The following is an 18,939-nucleotide window of genomic DNA, read 5'->3' as shown; positions in this document are numbered from 1 at the left end:
TAATGTCTACTTCTAATTGGTCTTAATGTCAGTACTTCTAATTGGAGATGATGATTTTTAAGTACGTACCACAAACACATCTGATTCAAAAGGGAGTAGAAAGGCAGCAGAGATTAATGAAAACCATCATTTTGTAAGTAAAGCCATAGGAATTAGCCGGTAACGTGCCCCCTGACTCTTACTACCTGGTTTATAATAGATAATGTGTGTGAATAATTATTTGCTTTTTGTCATTTTTTTGTGTGTTTTTCTAGCTACTCTGGCATGGAAGAATATATGGCTAAGCCAAATGTCACGAGTTTGAACAAAAAATCAAATCAATTAGCTATAGATCTGAGCTACTGCTTAGCTAGTTGAAATAATTTCAGCTACACTGTTACTTACAATGATAGGAAGTCATAGTTGGTGTTTGGAATTTTTATGCAGATTTTGTACAGTAAGACTTTAAATGATGATGATGATAACGTAGTACAATAATTTAATTACAGGGGGTCAGGAGTCTAGTCACAGGGTTACCAAGTTATTAAAAACTGGAGCCCTGGCAAGACAAAAAGAATAAAATTGTCTCAGTAGCTAGCCTAGCTATTTAATCGACTATATGTACATCCCATGGGATGGCAACACACTGCTAGTACAAGAACCGATACCAAGTACCTTAAAGTAGTTACTTCATAGTGCACACATTTATTACATAGTGCATTTCATGGTATTCTTGTACACATTTTCAGTATGGTTCATGTTTATAATGAAGTAGCCAATCAAGATTCACAAAGAAGGAAGTCACTGAAATGCAAACCAGTGGATATTCCAGTATTTTTCTGGAGAAGTGTAGATAATATCATAATGGTGCTTACAAAAACACTAGCTAAACATTCTAATACTGAAACAGTGATGAGAGAAGAACCATCAGTATTATTGATGACACAAACAATTACAATCAAATGTCCTCGGACACATGCTACCACAAAAATAGGGCATAAAAAGCCCCACAGGTGGGCATGGCAAGGAGTACAATTAACAAAAAACAAAACACACACACAATTAATAATGAAAAATGTCTTGCCAACATAATGTTCAAAAGTCCACACACCATTCTTGGCAGCTCTTCGCCATAAATATTCTCCTAGAAGAGGATATTGAAATTGCCGCTGCTAAATCAAAGATTCTCTTACATTGAGATTTTAACATGCTCTATTAGAGTTATTGACTGTTCTATTAGAGTATATCGATCTTTTTCTCAGTAAAGCGTTTTCCCACGTAGGTTTCAGCATTGATCAGTAATTTTGCTGGGAGTTCCCTGAGTTACGTAGCTATTAGTGTTATACTTGATGCTTTTAGGCGTCCACTGTACTAGTAAAATGAGCAAGTACAAACAAACGTTATTTTATTTACACACGTGATAAGAATCGGTATCTGCAACAATATAATGGCCGATTCCGATACTTCATGAAAACAGTAGTATCGGCCCGATACCGATACCGATACTAGAATCGGTGCAGCCCTACATTGTACCCTTTGGTAGATGGCACTAATATAAGTCTTGTAATGGTGGTCACTGAATGGCATGACTACGAATGGCAGACAGCCAACTACTCATTGTTGTTTGTTTTACATCTGTATGTGTGTATGTCTGTATGATACGTGTGGACTCTGTGGACCACCTTGTACAGGCTTTTTAGCATTGCTCACGTGAAAACCACGTGATACGCATTGTATCCCACCATCCAGCTGGAGTGTACGTTCGTGGATCCAATCATTCTCTTGGGTTCTGTATTACTGATTATGAAGTATGAGTCGCAAGTTATTCAAGGTATCATCATGTATCGTTTAATGCATAACGTTTTGATTGTGGGTTTCGCCTCGTTTGTGATTAACGTGATTGTCTGCATTGAGCATTGATTTCGTAGCCAGTGACAGCCGTTTTCTTAGTTCATCATGCAAGTGTACCGTGGCCAGCAAATAATACATAGGTGGCTTTTGCGGTACTGTTACTTGGACTCCTCAATGTTTTAAGCTCTTAATTAGCATACTGAACACGGTATGTTCTCGCAGTATGTAGCGAAGTATGTAGTACTAGTGTTCTTTTTGAGGTTCTTTTTACGTTCGGTTACAACCTGTGGTTATGGATCACATGGTTACTTGAGAGGCTAGGACTATTTTACACTTGGCAACACTAAAGGTAGGCACTTTAACTATTTTTGTTAATTATAATACACCACTTTTTAAGCACTTGGTTATTTTTAATGCTGTGCCTAGAGTCGCGGCACATTTTGCTGCTCATGTCATGGCGCAGTCACCCAGTAATTCACACCCTAGTTGTATGAAGGTAAGTTTTTGTTGAGTTTGACATGAGATAGGGTTGGCATGCGTCCAGTATGCCCCGAGTATTCAACTTTAGGACACATGCCTATATAGAGGGTTTGCACGCGAAAAGTATTGTGGCGCGAATTATAAAAATGCCTAGCAACCATTGCTAGTCTGACATTTGTGAGGTTTACTTTTCAATGGTACGCATTGGGGCAAATACACTTACTTGGTCACCACGCTTTACCAAGTAAGAGAATCTCTGTCAAAAGCTAGGATAATGTTAGAAACAAACATTAAATACTAGCAATAAGTTGGACAAGTGTAATATCAAATTTTTGTCAATTAGTCGTGAACATTAACACTTTGTACGATTTTTACGACGGCTATCCTAGTTATACAAGTGACTAACCTAGCGAACGTATTCCGTTCTACACTGAACCATTGAGAATGGTCGTAGCCTTCACTCGCTTACCTCACAAATGTCTGACAAGCAACGGTTGTTAAGCATTTTACGAAAATAAGTCATAATGCATCACGCGTGCATTCCCTCTATAGTAGTATGTCCCAAGTATTTGACTTTAGGATATGCGCCTAGTATTATGCCCTGAGCATTCGACTTTAGGGTGATGTGTCTTGTACTTTAGAGTTAGGGCTAGGGTCAGCGTTCAAGTTTGGTTTCTTCTTTACTGGCATTATATAGGCTTCTTCATGAATGACATATATAAGGTACAAACTAAGAATGTAGGGTTAGTGTGTAGTACTAGTGTAATAGTCAAAATTTTTTATTCTTGTATCTATCATGACTCTAGGCACAGCCTACTTGGCAATTGTACATGTGCTAAGTCCAGAGGAACAGTCTGGTGCAGACGACCCTTTTTACATGCTTATAAAGTGCCCCAAAAAGGGTCCACGTAACGGTGGCATAAAGGACTTGTGTCATTGTTATTGAATGGTGCGTCCAATCAGATCGCAATTAAGTACATTTTTGATGACCCTTTTTACGTGCTTATATTATAAAGTGCCCCGAAAATGATCCACATAATGGTGGCATAAAGGACTTGTGCCACTATTATTGAATGGTGCGTCCAATCAGATCGCAATTAAGTACATTTTTGATGACCCTTTTTACGTGCTTGTATTATAAAGTGCCCCGAAAATGATCCACAAAATGGTGGCATAAAGGACTTGTGCCACTATTATTGAATGGTGCGTCCAATCAGATTGCAATTAAGTACACTGTTGCAGCATGACGAGTAAACTACAGTGTTGAAACATAAGCTGTGCAAATTCTTTTAGTATCGGGGTGGGTAAACATTGATTTTCTATTTAACATTCGCCTTCCCTGGAAATATCGTCTACACAGTAGTTGTGCCATGATATGAAAGTTTTAATACCACAATAATCATGACACTATGGAACCTTATATCACAATAGCCACAACTTATTAAGTACTAGCAGCGGTACCTGCCCTTTGTGCACGTTGAACCAAGTGATTGATATAATAATATTGTGCCTGTCCTTCATGCAGGTGATGGGTATTGTGTTGTTACACATGTATTGCTGCAACAGCTAAATATACTCCAGTGGCCATGTTTGTGATCCATTTAGCCCACCAACTGTACGCGCTAATTGAGACAATTGCAAGTTTATGTATACTCCTTTGTACATTGACACACTCACATGCATCTGTATTCGCAACTAAAAACAAACTGCAAGTGCACTTATGTAACATATGGAGTTAGTTTGTGCATAACAGTTGAATACACAGTGAAGTTGAATTAAAGTTGCTATGCTGATCATGTGATTCAGCTCAATGTGCAGACCTGCAAATATCTGTTGCTTTCACTGTTATATATCTACTGTACATGTGCCATGTATGAATGCTAGTTCTCCTTGCTCCTAGTCTCTATCACTCCAAGTACAGGTGTAGCAACTTGTTAATATTCAAAGTTACAATGTATTCATTTGACTTTGGCCGCACACTCAAAGCTATGTTTCTATCCCTGCACTGTGCTATTCTTTCCCTTCTTCAGAGTTCATATTCTGCTGTGCCCATGTGCGAACCATTGGCTTTGAAATTCCATCTAACCAACTATGAAGTTTGTAAGTTCTGGCATGCATAGTTCCAGTCATCCTAGCCTCGTAAGAGCATATTATACTATCAATTTATGCAGTTACATTCTGTTCCTTCAGTCTTTGGTTCATTCAAAGCTGTATTCCTATCCTGGCCTGCGCTGTTGTTATCCTTCACCCGATTTCATATTCCGTGTAACTGAAGCTTCCTCAGTCACGACTTTGGCTGAGATGTCTCATTGTTACTCTTCTACTTTGCTGTGATCCACCTATTTACCATTCTGTAAACACAGAAACTCGTTTTCCTTCATAGCGCATTGTTTAGAATAGTTAAACACGTCACCTGCGTCTGACGTCATCACTGCTGACATAGCAACAGACTTGCAAAGTAAGCGTGTTTCCGTAATCACATTATATTATACTTCAATTTTCCTATCTGTTTGCTTTCTTGCTGGATTGTAAGGTAAGTTCATTAGTTGTACGCATGATTTCCATCATAGGATATACAATTTGGGGTAGAGATTGAATAGGTTTGTAGAGCTTGAAGTTAAATACAGACGTAATGTGGGTGTGGCACGTGTCAGAAAACTTTGAAGATTTCTTTACCATAGTGAAATCCTAGCGGTAGAAATCGCCATGTAACTACCACCAAGGGGTGTTCATTATAATGTAGATCAACAGCTTAGGGCTGCAATAGCCATTCCATGTAGTGGGAAGTAGCTATGCTCATAAAACCTATTTATGAACTTGCGGTAATGGCAATTTATCTACGCTGTACAGTGAATGGGACATGCTAGAAATTCCTATTAATGAACTCCTTAGTGCCAGCTTGATAGCGATTAATATGCAGTAAATCCAAGGTCAATCAGTGCAACTGTTCGGGAGTTAGCTGGATCACGGACAGACAGACAGACAGCTTTTCTGCTTTATATAGTAGATTAAATTGACAAAGCACCACTGCTGTTCAGTACTTGTGATCTTATTATGATTGTTATTGGGAGCCGCAGGGGAAAATTATGCATTCCTAGGTACAAGTCTTGAGTGCTAGATAAAAAAGGGTCAGCTGTGCCAGACTAGAGGGACAAGAGGAGTACACATGCATATGTACTAGGAAATATTTCACTGTGTCAAATTCATGTGAGCCCAATGGATCCTGTAGAAAATGCCGATGGAGGATATTTATATTCATGATGGTGTGAATTTCACAGGTACAAATGTCTAGGAGAACTAGACATACGGTAATGACAATGGATGCATATGGCGGTCACTGACTTAATTCCTACGAAGAGTTACAACAATTATTAAATCACCATTTATATCCTTATTGGGGCGAGCCTGAGCAAGCCCCACACTAGGGAGTCAGCGGTGTAATGGACACGTTTACAATAAATTACGATATAAAGCGGATACCTTACACGTGCTTTCAGACCATTCTCCTTATACGGTGTGCATAGTCCATACAAGTGCGTGTAATCGTCCATTCCACGGAGGATTTACCGCGTAGATTACTGCTTAGCCATATTTGGTATGTGTAATGGTTCATATTACGAGAGTTATTGGTGTAGATTACTGTTATGCCATGTGAGTGATGTCTGGCCACGTGTAACTATTGAATGGATATGGAGGAACGTCTTAGATGTAGGAGGGAGCAGTACAGGCTCAGAATGGATGCAGAAACTCCTGAAGAGACAGAAAGGAGAAGGCATAGAAACCGTGAATAGCTATATGCGGTGTCGTAGAACTGCAATGACTTGAAAAGAAGTGGGTAAAGTAGCAGATCAAAGACTTGACCTTATCAACACTTATCATACCATCAATAAAAGCTTTGCAGATGTGTACATAGTGATTTTGCACAGGCTATATTGATTCTTAGACACTCTCCTCCATAATGTTTCAGTAGTTTTCACTGCCATCAATACTTCAAAAATATACACTCAAGCTCGCCCCATGATGCTGTTAGCATCTGTCTAGTTTATGCTTGTTACAGTATATTTGTTATGGACATGTAAAAGAACCTCATTTTATAAAATACTTTTTACTGGTGCTTTAGTAAATTGTTGCTACATGTATGCTCATGCGACCTGGTTTTATCATCATTATGAATAAATCCTTTGTTTGTGAGTACATTTTTAGTGCGTACCCTACTCAAAAAGTTGTACATGTAACCCTGTAGCAGCCATCTTTTTGCAGGGAATATGCGTGTTAGAATCCCATAACACTGATCATAATACAAAATAATGACTTTATTATGGTGAATCAGTACTATTATTATTATCGTTATTACCGTATAGTAAAAAACTTTGGTGATAAAACAGTTTGGAAAAAACACAATATAGAAGAATTGGCAGAAAAAAAAACTTTGGCGGATGGGGACTCGATCCACCCTATATATTTCCTCTTAATTTACGTGTTATCTCATCGAACATATATGATAGATTGCTGAGGGGGAGTATAAGTGTGCTATCTATATATAAACGTACAACATGCTAGTGTCATTCGATGATGATGAATGTTGAGTGCAAAGTTTAGTTAGTTTTAATACAGTGATCCAGCATAGCACGAGACTATGTAGATCCAGCAGTGCAGGCGATCATGCATATCACAGCATTTTGTTGAATCCCTCACAGAGTGATGAACTGTGCCTTCTTTTTTATCTCTTGGTAGTGGTTTGAAATATTGCAGGACAAGTTGTGCAGGACTGATTGGTCTGACTCGCTATATGCAGTCATGTGATTGCTAAAAAATTGGTGGAAAAAACTTTGGCATACAGTACTACTATACATATGTGCATGTAACTGCCCAGCATGCTTTAGGCACTTCAAAGTACTCTACCATTAGTCTATAGTTAACAATTGATCATAGTACGTAAGCATAGAAACAGCTGTGGTGTGCATGTGGCATGAATGTACTGTACCATGGTTGCTAGCTTTTGACCATTGCCTGCATGTTGACACTCAAACATGTTGCAGCTATCCTGCTATATGGTAGGGATCCAAGCGATAAATATTAATGAATTATTTTTTGTCGCTTGGATAAAATTAAATACACTATTTATATACTTCATGTATTAATATTGACGTAGTTTGTGTCAAAAGATGTTGTGAGAAGTGTGATGGCTACAAGACAAGCACGTTTGCACACTATTGTTTCATACCACCCACAAGGACCAAAGGGTGACATGCTCAAAAGTCAGTCTTCTTTGCCCAGACTACCCGTGCCTCCTCTTCAGCAGTCATTGCAGAAATATTTGAGAGCAATCAAACCAATTATCAATGAAATTGAATATCAAAAGACACTTAAAGTTGTGGAAAAGTTTGGTAGAAAGAATGGAGAAGGGGAGAGACTTCAAAAAGCATTGGAGGAGAGAGCTAAGACTCATGATAGTTGGGTAAGTGATTCTTGTAATGTAGATCTTGTGTACTACATGTACACGTAATTGTAGTGGATTTCATGCATCCCAATTGTGTTTTTTTATTATTCACATCATCACAGATTAAAACTGCATGTAGTTGAATTTTACATACACTGTACATCTTGATGGAGAATGTGGACAGTAATTCATGTGTTGTATTGTATTTCTTTAGCTTAAGGAGTGGTGGGATCGTGAGGCTTATTTAGGCTTCAGGGAGTCAGTTGTGATCACTAGTAATCCATCCATCACACATCCGAAGTATCATGCTATTGACAGAGATTCATTTTTTAGGTAAGATAGTGACAGATCACATTTGTTTTTGGCCTTTCACATAATTATGTTTACTTGTATATCAAATGTATAGACTCACTATTGTAGTACATATAGTACTGTGTGCAACGAACTGAACATAGCTGCATGAAAACAAATTGTAATGACTGCATCACTTTTTCAGTAATTAATAGTTGGGGCATGCATTCAGACAAAAGCAATAAGTGTGGCACCATTCTTTCGTTTGATGCGGTATAAGCATGTCATAGTGATGTTACAAAAAAAGTAAACAAACAAAAATTAGAAATTTTAAGTTAATTTGATTAGGTATCATGGTTTTGAACAAGAAACAATTAATGGGTGGTATACCTACTCTGTACACTTGAAATACTCTTGCATGTGGTCTTGTGTGTAGCTTTATGCATTGTGAATTATGTTTGGGACAAGACAATTACTTGAAAAAATACCATTAAGTTTATGTGCTATATAGATATTATTAATACATTGCTGTACCGTGATGCTTACACAGTAATGAAAAAATCTTTCTGTTATTAATGCATGCATCATGTCAAAATCAGCAGAAACAACTGATGCACAATTACCAAATGATAATATATTGAGTATGTCAACATGATTATATACGCATGCTCTGTGTGGAATAAATATTGTAATGCAAATGCTGAACCTACAGTATAGGATGTCTAATACCTAGCTCTTACTGGCTTTGTTGCAGGCCAGGGGTGGTGGAGCAGGCCAAAGAGTGAGGGGGCCAGGCCAGCTGTAAGTTGAAGACCAAAAAAAAAAAAAAGGTCGCAGCCTGCTGACAATAGCTGCTCTCCACCAATTATATCTCCTTATTTATAACTACACATATGTAGCTAAGTAATTTGCTACACTGCTTCTCTGAATACTGTGACTGCTCTATTAGAGTATCCAAATCCTGACTGTTCTATTAGAGTATCTCGATCTTTTCTTGCAAACAGTGTCCCAAAAAAGTGGGGGGGCCATGGCCCCCCCGTCTCCACCGCCTATGCTTTGTTGGTTTCATTGCATGAAGATGATGACAACCAGCTGGGGCTGTGGGATTGTGACTACAATTGCATTTGCAAGTTTTGATTACTGCCATTTGCATTCTATATATTATTCTGGGCTGTGTGTCTTTAAAAAAGACAATTACTTGTGACAAGAGTACATAATAATAGAAGAGGGAGGAGAGTGTCTAACTCTCAATATAATCCATACAAACACACTGTGCTCAAACCCTCCTACTTGAATCCATAAAACTTTTAGAAATAAATCAATACCTTTAAGTGAACAGAAGACTGTTGATATTTCCTAATTGAAGTAGTAGAAGTGCTACAACCTCCTTCATAGAGCAAGCCATTTGTCACCTTTGGTGGCTATAGTTGATTGTGCAAGGTCTGAGCCAGTGAGTTTGGTAAATCCACTAAAGTTAGACACTCTCCTCCCTACTCTATTATTATGTACTCTTGCTTGTGATTTATGCAACTAAAGCTACCTTTGATACACTAGGGTGACATCAATACTAAAATTATAGATTATAAGGTGAATGGACTATACTTCCAATTAATTGATTAATTCTAACTTTTGTGATTGTTACATATCATGATTAAGGCTGCAATCGATTAGTATAGGTAATCGCACACATTTGAGTGCAATTAGGGAATAATTGTACGAAAATGCGTGTTATTGCCTACTAATCACATAGTGACCACCCTTCATGGTTTGTAGTACACATCTATCCAGTTCTATGTGGCCATTAACTTCTACAGGGTGATTGCATCATCCTTCTTCGTATTACACCTTTTTTTTGTTGCACTTAAAAGGCTTCACGTGTCAGCAATTCTGATTAGCTACTCAAAATGTCTACATATGTCGCACTTAAAAGGCTTCTATTGTCAGCTCATTTGATTGGCTATTCATTATATCACTTTCTTGTTGCACTTAAAAGGCTTCTGTTATTCTGCTATTTTATTGGCTACTGTATAGTGCAATTACAGAAACAAGGCCATGGGATTTGGGATTAATTTAATTGCACTCCTTACTATTGAGACTAATGTATGGCAAATTAAATCACTATGTGATGATCACAGAAGCCTTTTAAGTGCAGCAAGAAAGTGATATAATGAATAGCCAATGAAATGAGCTGACAAATAGAAGCCTTTTAAGTGCAACATATGTAGACATTTTGAGTAGCTAATCAGAATTGCTGAGACGTGAAGCCTTTTAAGTGCAACAAAAAATGGTGTGATATGAAGAAGGATGATGCAATCACCCTGTAGAAGTTAATGGCCACATAGAACTGGATAGATGTGTACTACAAACCATGAAGGGTGGTCACTATGTGATTAGTAGGCAATAACACGCATTTTCGTACAATTATTCCCTAATTGTACTCAAATGTGTGTGATTACCTATACTAATTGCACAGTCCTACAACCAGAAGATAAAAGATGCAGAGAGGAGACACTCATGTGAACCACAAAATGCACGTTCCAGATGTGAATTAGGTATTATAAAATGGTGGTTGCATAATTCTCTATCCTTGCAACTGTGATCTGGCAGGCTAACAGGTTTGATGTTTTTTTAAAATATATGTATTTATTTGGCCTCGTTAAAAGAGTTTTGTTATTTTCAATATGGCAGGTTTGATGTTGTAAAGGTACTTTTCATCATGCATAATATTTCTACAATGCTTTTTAGTAGCAGCATTTAAGGGAGCACCATTGTTTTTGGGGATCCTTATACTACTGGAATATTTAATAAAATTATTCATTTAAAACAAAGTAGCGATCAAGTGATAAAAAGTAGTGAAACAATAGATAAATGATAGTATTACAGCATAGAGTAGCTCAGTGGGAAAATTGATTCATCTATTGTACATGTTTCACTGCTTTTTATTGCTTGGATCCCTACTTCATTTTTACATTAATTATTTTAGTTTGTTTAGTTTTTTTTGTTTTAGCATTTACACATGTGACTGTTCTGTTAGGGTAACTGCTGTATTAGAGTATCTTGAGTCAGGGTCCTGCCTACCAAGGGGCATGGTTACTATTCCTGCTATAATAGTAGCATAAATGCTGCAAATAATTTTGTGACATCTAAATTATGCTGCTCAAGGAAAATGTTGATATGGAAAATTAACTCCTTGATGTGGTTTTGTTCCATGAAAAAGACGATGACCAGATTGATTGAAGATAAAAGGAAAGACAAGGCGCAGAGAGCACACACTCGTCAGAACCCCAAAAGGCACCATTGATGAGTTTGTTATTGTGGCATAAAATAGTGGCTGTACACTGCTTCATTTGGCCTCCAGCCTTGCAAGCTGGCAGGCTGGCAAACGAAAGTTCGAGTTTCAGCATTTAAAAAAAGATTCTATACTCAGCTGCCTGTAATTGTTTTATTGGTTTTTGTTATGAATGCACATGTTTAATGATTCTAATAATTGACACACACAGCGATTGGTGCGCATGCGTATATACACACATGACAGTATATCCCTAACATTGTACTACATCATCCATCCCCCTTTACAACCCCACAAAAAAACAACTACAAAACAGACAAAATCATTGAATAATAAAAAAAAATCACTGTAAATTTTAGTTAGAGTAAAGGTTCCTAAATAAACTACGCGGGCTATTAACGTTTTATGTACGTAGTCCCTAAGGCAGCTTGGTGGTTTTGAAACTTGGCCAGCTCTCAAGACCGCATGGTCAGAGTGCTGAGTTTGACTAGATGCATGCTCGGGTTGTACCATGTCAGGTTCATTGGCTTGTTGGGTTTCAATCATAGTTTCATTTGTGATCGGTATTGTCGATTCATCTTCAGTACCCCTTTCTGCTGTGTTCGTATTATCCAATGGTGTTTCTTTGGTTAGGCATAGATGTTTTCCCCATTGGCAGCTCTGACTATATAAGGTCTAGTACTGACTTTCTTTATGACTGTGGCCTTCTTCTACTGATTCATGTACTTAACTGGCTGCATATGGACAGTTTGTCCTACTGCGAGAGTTGGGAGTCCCTTTGCTGTTCTATCGTACTGTATTTTTGCTTGTTGTCTTCAATGTTGCATTTCATCTTCCGTTCTTAAACTCTCTGCTTCAAGAGTTTGCTAGATGTTGGTAGTTGTGTGCGCGTTCTCCATGAGTGCAACTTTTGGACTGGGCTACTATAGTGTCCTCCTGCTGTTGGTTTGTTACGCCATGACAGTATTGCCAGGTTTATGTCCCTGTTATCTTTGGTCACTTTCTTCAGCACACCATTGGCAATTTTAACCGCACTGATTCTGCTTTGCTATTGCTTTGGCTATGATATGGGGAGCTGGTGACATGATTAAAATCCCCACTATTTAGCAAAATCTTTGTAGAGCTGGGCTCTGAATTGTGGTCCATTGTCAGTAATCACCTTTTCTGGTATGCCATAATGCGCAAAGTGACCTTTGGTGCGCTGGTTCACTTAATGTGTCACTTGCGGTGTCACTTGCGGTGTCCAATTCCCAAAAGTCACTGTAGTAGTCAACCGTGATGAGATACACCCTGTACGACTTCCCACACAAACATGAACAGGTCCTGTGCAACAATAGACCATGGTGTAGTGTAGTTGGAACTTCTGATGACAGCAGAGGTTCTTTTTGTTGTTTCGCTGTGTACTTGTTACAAATGGAGCATTGGCTGGATTTCATTTGCCATGCCAGGCCAGAAAATGACATCCCTTGCTCGTCTAACACAGGCTTCTGGGCCTTGGTGACTCAAGTGAATCCTTCGCATGCATTTTGGGATTAACACTTTAGTGCCTTTGAAGATAATGTTAGTATCCACTACAAGTTCATTTCTGTAAGGCCAGAATGTTCTAATGGAAAGTGGTACATTTTGCTTGAGTTTTGGCTATCCTTGGTGAATGACTCTGGTAAGCTTACTTGGGGTCTCATCTAGGGCTGAGCGATACTACCGTTTTAGCGATATATCGCGATATTTAGAAAGTATCGATATCGCGATATTTTGTTATTAACTATCGTGATACCATGCCTGTACATTACTGTCATTAAAAATCCATTTGTTATGCAGTACTTGGCTAAGAATCCTTGTAAATGATAAAGTCCACCCATCTGGTTTCCCCTGCAGAGAGGTGTGAACACCATACATAACAACCTCAAAGCATGTGTTACAATAACTGTTACTGTAAACAAGGATGATAGTGGCTAGTTTGCTATCACCTATAAGGACTTCCTGCATGAATGCTGAGCAATAAGCCATGTGGCACCAGCTATGATTGACTTATTTGTAAGTATCGTGAACTATTCAGTATCGTGAATAGTGACTTTAGTATCGATCGTGATACTAAAATGGCAGTATCGCTCAGCCCTAGTCTCATCCTTACATGTAAGTGTTGCTTCTTTGAGACTTGCTAGCCCATTCTCACTGAGTCGCACATCCTTGGCTGGATTTATTTCTTCAGTTTCTTTGTACAGTTTGGCTTCTTGATTTAGTTGAAAATATTGCACTTTTAGTTTGTATTTCTGTAATCACAAGAGCATTTGCTGTAATCGTTTTGGTGCATTATAGATAGATTTGTTAAAAATGGGCACTAGTGGTCTGTGATCACAATGTAGCACCGTTTGCTCCCTACCATGAATATATTGATTGAAACACTCACACGCAAATACAATGGTTAGACACTTTTTTTCTATTTGTGTGTAATTTTGTTCTGCTTTCGTCAATAAGCGCGAGACAAAGGCAACAGGCTGTCCCTGTTAAAGAAGCGTTGCGCCCAGTCCTTTTTCAGAAGCATCACATTGTATTGTGGCCTCCTCCTTTACGTCATGAAATCTGAGGACTGGTGCTTTTGTGATCATAGCCTGGAATGCTTCTTCTTGTTGGCTTTGCCAAGTGAATATGGCTGACTGTTCTGTTAGTACTCTCAGTGGTGCTACTTCTGCTAGTTGTGGTAGAAAGCGAGACGAATATTGCAAGGAGCCTAAAAAGCATTCCACTGCCTTCTTGCTGTCTGGTCTAGGCATATCACCGATGGCCTTGACCTGGGCTTAGACCATGTTTAGTTAAGCGGTGTCTCATATATGAGACTTCTGAAAGGCAGAGTTTAAGCCTTTTCTTGTTAGCTTCAGATTCTATTCACGTGCTTGCTGAATCAGGTGTTCCAAGTTTGCATTATGATCACATTGACACCCTTCGTCACTATTTCCTCACCCAAAAACCAGTATGTCATCCGCAATTACCTCTACTCCGTGAAGGCCTTGTAGGACCGTGTGCATTCTCCTTTGGAATTCTTCAGGAGCAGAAGATATACCAAATGGCATGCGCAAATAGTGATAGCGGACAAATAGAGTCCAAAAGGTGGTCAAGTAAGAGCTAGTATCATCTACTGTAGCTTCACTTGTTGGAAACCATCATTAGCATCTAGCACAGAAAATACCCTTGCCTTTATCAACATAGGCTGGAGCTTCTCTAGTGTGGGCATTTGATACTTTGTTTTATTGCCTTGTTTAAATCTCAGGGATCTATACATAGTTGGAGTATACCCCATGCTTCATAATTGCCACCATGTTACTGATCCATGGTGTGGGCTTATCTACATTTGTTATAATACCTTGCTTAGTAAGCTCCGTCAATTTTTGTTTAACAACTCTTTCATTGCCACAGGTACCCTTTGGGGGATATGTTGTATTGGTACTACCGATTTATCTACATCTATGTGGTACTCATCCCCCAGACACCCCAAGCCCCTAAACACATCAACGTACTGGTCAATAAGTTTATACTAGTAACATTACAAACCGTATGAGCTGATATAAGTCCTAACTCCATGCATGTGGTACCTGATAGTACAGCCTTTTTGTCTCTGGTATGATATGTCTTGTTCTGGTATCTGCATTCTAGAGTTTACTGGCCTAAGGTGTTAATAACTGAATTATCATAACATTTCAGCTGTGAGGCTTCTGGGTTGCAGGGGTGGGTTTTTGATTGCACACACATCTTCTAGACGCATCACATTGCAGGTAGCTCCAGTATCCAACTGGCAGTCTGAGATGGTGCTACTTAACTCATGGTCAAAACTCAATGGTACAAAAAATTGTCCTTTATGGTTGTGGTTGACTGTTCCTATTTGTTCAACAGCAAAAAGTTCATCTTCACTCTCTGTTTCTTCTGATTGTGATTCTTGCACCACTGATATATGCTTTGTATATGTATCTGCTTTTCCTTTTCCTTGTAGACAGATTGTATGGAAATGATTAGCCTTTCCACATTGGCGACATGCCTTCCCATATGCTGGACATTTCATTCTGGCTGCTTCATGTTTTCCTCCACAATGCTTGCAGGTTGAGGGGGTGGTAGTGGGTTTTAGCTTGTACCAGTTTTTTGTAATTGGTAATTTTCTTGTGGTACACAGCACTCACTGGAATAGGGCTGTCCTCGCCTCCCATGTCTTTCAGCTGCTCCTGCGTTGCCTCACTAATTTGCAGAGCTTCCAGTGCTTTCTTGAGCAAACATTCTTTCTCTCAAAAGAGACGAGCTCTCACGCCCTTGTCATAGTAGCCTAATATAAGGCAATGGCATAACATTTTGTCGTGTAATACTCTGAATTTGCAAGTCTCTGCCAGGTGTTGTAGGCGGATTATGTATTGATCTACTGTTTCATTTTGTTGTTGCTGAGCAGAGTGAAATAGATATTGTTCATACAAAACATTTCGTGTAAGTGTGAAATATTCCTCAAACTTCTCGAGAATCTTGTTACTGTTGTTAGGTTTCTTATTGTCTTCATTGTTGAGGTCTAAGCACGAGAGGATTTGCCGGCACTCTCTACCCATCGCCATCTTCAATGTGGCTGTTTGTATTTCTTTGCCCTTGTCAGTTTGTTCCGTAGTGGTGGCAAAGTCGTTATAGGCTTCTTTATATACCTTCCAATTTGCTGCTGCAAATCCAGTGCAGATCAATGCGTCAGGGGAGGAAGTTGACAATTTACCATCTCAATCCTATTGTCTTACTAACACTTTACTTCTGACGCCATGTTATGAACACACATGTTTAATAATTCTAATAATTGACACACACACACATTGATTGGTGTGCATGCATATATACACACATGACAGTATATCCCTAACAGTTTTAATGCTGTATTTGATGTATTATTCCGTAAAGGTGATTTTCATCTCATAATATTTCACTAAGATGATTTTAAGAGCATCATTTTAAGTGACACGTGTCATTCGTACCGTTTATGTGTATATGCATATGTAATTCGCGTATTTTATATCCTTTTAAATGCTGGGAAGTCCATTTTAGCTCCATGCTGAGTATCATGTGGTATGTGTACTTCACCTTTTATAGGCATGCTACTAAAATGATTGTGGTTGTTGCAAAGTATTTGTTGCTGATCCGAAGGTACTAATAGAGATACTATTTGTTTTGAGATTTAAACATGTACTCTTTTAGTGCCATGCTTCCTCCAGAAATGACAAAGGATGGTCCAGTGTGCATGTCACAACATGTAAACTTGTTGTCGTGTTGTAGAATACCATTTAGTAGTGTTGATACTCAGAGAAGATCTCCTATTGATCAGTCATGTCACATTATTGTGGCACATAATGGTCATGTGAGTTTCCTGACTGTATATACATTGTACGCCTGATTATGGTATGTATGTTTCATACAGCTGTTCTCATTGGACATACTATGCCAATTATCTGATGGTAGCTATGGTCTTGTACCTGCTCAACACATAGAGGAACAGCTACACAGTATAGTTAACAGTACTCCTGTAAGGGCACAATACCCATTGGGTGTTTTGACTAGTGAACATAGAGACACTTGGTACCAAGCTAGAGAGAGGTTATTAACAGGTATATAATGCAAGAGCCAACCCCAGCTCAATTATATGTACTGAATAATGTGCTTTATAATTTCCATGTATCTGTATGTCCAATAAAAGTTCAATCTTTACAGACCTTGTTCATACATGCACATGTATATCTATCCAACAGGTCTAATTAAGGGATAGCAATACAGTACGCATGTGATGTGGTGGAGTAAAAAGATACTGTTTGTGTTTATGTAGGTTGTGTGTTCTATTTTGAAATTTTTTGCAATGCTGCATAGGTCACACATGCTATTTTAGTATTTGCCTACATATTGCATGTAAACAGTACTAAACACGATAACATTGTGTGATAGTATGAGAATGTGTCACTTTAATATATTTTATCAGTACTCGATCTTTGTCAGGTTATTAATTATGTGCTCGAGTTCTTTTACAAATGGTTATATGCTGTATGTCTCTTTTTGTGACAGATCCAGTTAACAGTAACAGCCTTGATGTAATAGAGAGGGCCCAATTCATAATTTCCTTGGATTCAGCACATCCTGGCATAGACCCTCATTCTCCTACTACCGTTGATGAAATGTCGATTATGAGTGGCAGATGTCTTCATGGGAATGGCTCAGCTCATGATAGCTGTAATCGATGGTTTGACCATGCTTTACAGGTTATTGAATGGTTGAAATTGTTTTAATAATACTTTTGTTTGCTTTCAAATAGCTATTCGTGGCTCCAGATGGAGGTAATGGATCTAACATAGAGCACTCGGCAGCTGATGGGGTTGCATCTGCTCAAGTCAATGCTTTTGCACTTGACAATATGTACGTATGTATCAATAATGTAGATATAAGAGACATGATTTGAAATACAGGAATTCGGATGATTTGTTAACCTATACTTCACCAGTTTCTAATGAACAGCTTACTCAAGCTCGGCAACTGGATTGGAAGATCAGTTCAGAAAGTGCCAATGATATTGAAACTGCCAAAGTGAATATAGACAGGTATACAGTACATATATACTGCTACTTTTTAGCATATATTTTGTAATAGTGCTGTGTCTGATTGTGACCACCAAAATTTTGTATTTGAAGATTTTGGTAAAGATTATGTGAAGTCACAGAAATTGTCACCAGATTGCTTTATGCAAGTTGCACTGCAGCTAACTTACTACAAGTATGTACTGAGCTACAGTGCTGTCACTCTGGTGTTATACATATTGCATTCAGAATGTATGGACACTTTACTGCAACTTATGAAAGTGCATCTACAAGGAAGTTTCTGTTTGGCAGAACTGACACAATTAGAGGAACTACTGCTGAAGCCTTGGAATTTTGTAAAGCAATGTCAAACCCAACTGCAACTGTAAGTTATAATCCTTCTACTGCTCTTTTCCACCTGTTATGTTTTCTAAAGGATACTGAGAGAGCTTCAAAACTTGTAGGTAGTGTTCAAGCTCATCGTAAATCTACAGTTGAGGTAATGGAGTGGACATACCAATAGTTGTGTGGATAATTCTGTTTGTAGGCAATGTCTGGGGAAGCTTTTGATCGACACTTACTAGGATTAAAGCTTTTAGTTAAAGAAGAATTACCGTCACTATACACAGATCCTGTATATTCCAAAGCCTTTCATTTTTGCTTGTCCACTAGCCAGGTAAGGAAAAGTAATGTTTAATATAATTCCCAGGTTATTTATTGTATGTATATGTGCAGATTCCAAGTGAGCATGGAATAATTTCTGGTTTTGGAGCAGTAGTGCCTGATGGGTATGGAGTTTGTTACAACCCGATGAAAAGCAAATACTTGATTTCAATTTCGTCATTCTGGCAATGCCCACAAACTAACTCTGCCAAATTTGGCACTGCCTTAAAGGAATCATTAAAGGAAATGAGGAATGTTCTCAACAGTAATGTTCTAAAGGCTAAGCTGTAGTATCAGCTATACACTGTTGAAAACTGAAACTGTACATGCAAGTTTGTAAATAACAAAACAAAATCAGAGCATTATTATCACAGGACATT

General features: G+C 38.4%; 1 protein-coding gene across 2 annotated transcripts; it reads left to right on the top strand.

The window, feature by feature from the left end:
• The first annotated feature begins 1,650 nt into the window (after positions 1-1,650).
• LOC136266237 (carnitine O-acetyltransferase-like) lies at positions 1,651-18,935 on the top strand. 2 transcript variants are annotated; one of them, XM_066061248.1, is made up of 15 exons: positions 1,651-1,810; positions 7,463-7,768; positions 7,965-8,083; positions 16,431-16,484; positions 16,536-16,590; positions 16,642-16,695; positions 16,756-16,942; positions 17,391-17,584; positions 17,638-17,738; positions 17,789-17,920; positions 17,970-18,092; positions 18,146-18,281; positions 18,333-18,395; positions 18,444-18,572; positions 18,632-18,935. In XM_066061248.1, exons 1-15 carry the CDS (start codon positions 1,790-1,792, stop codon positions 18,848-18,850), a joined length of 1,893 nt encoding a protein of 630 aa, XP_065917320.1. In that variant the 5' UTR covers positions 1,651-1,789; the 3' UTR covers positions 18,851-18,935. The 2 variants fall into 2 exon arrangements, with proteins under 2 accessions (XP_065917320.1, XP_065917319.1); XM_066061247.1 differs by having other exon boundaries at positions 16,536-16,695.
• Positions 18,936-18,939: the final 4 nt, after the last annotated feature.

Source organism: Dysidea avara, chromosome 9 (genome assembly GCF_963678975.1).
Source record: "Dysidea avara chromosome 9, odDysAvar1.4, whole genome shotgun sequence".
Lineage (NCBI taxonomy): Eukaryota > Metazoa > Porifera > Demospongiae > Dictyoceratida > Dysideidae > Dysidea > Dysidea avara.
Note: the sequence above shows the minus strand (reverse complement) of the source record. Positions and strands in the feature narration are given on the sequence as shown.

Coding starts and splice junctions, on each gene's coding strand:
- LOC136266237 (XM_066061247.1), top strand. CDS start 1,790: ATGAGTCGCAAGTTATTCAAG. Junction 16,943..17,390: donor TAGAGAGAGGTTATTAACAG/GTATATAATGCA, acceptor TTTTTGTGACAG/ATCCAGTTAACAGTAACAGC. Junction 17,921..17,969: donor GCCAAAGTGAATATAGACAG/GTATACAGTACA, acceptor ATTTTGTAATAG/TGCTGTGTCTGATTGTGACC.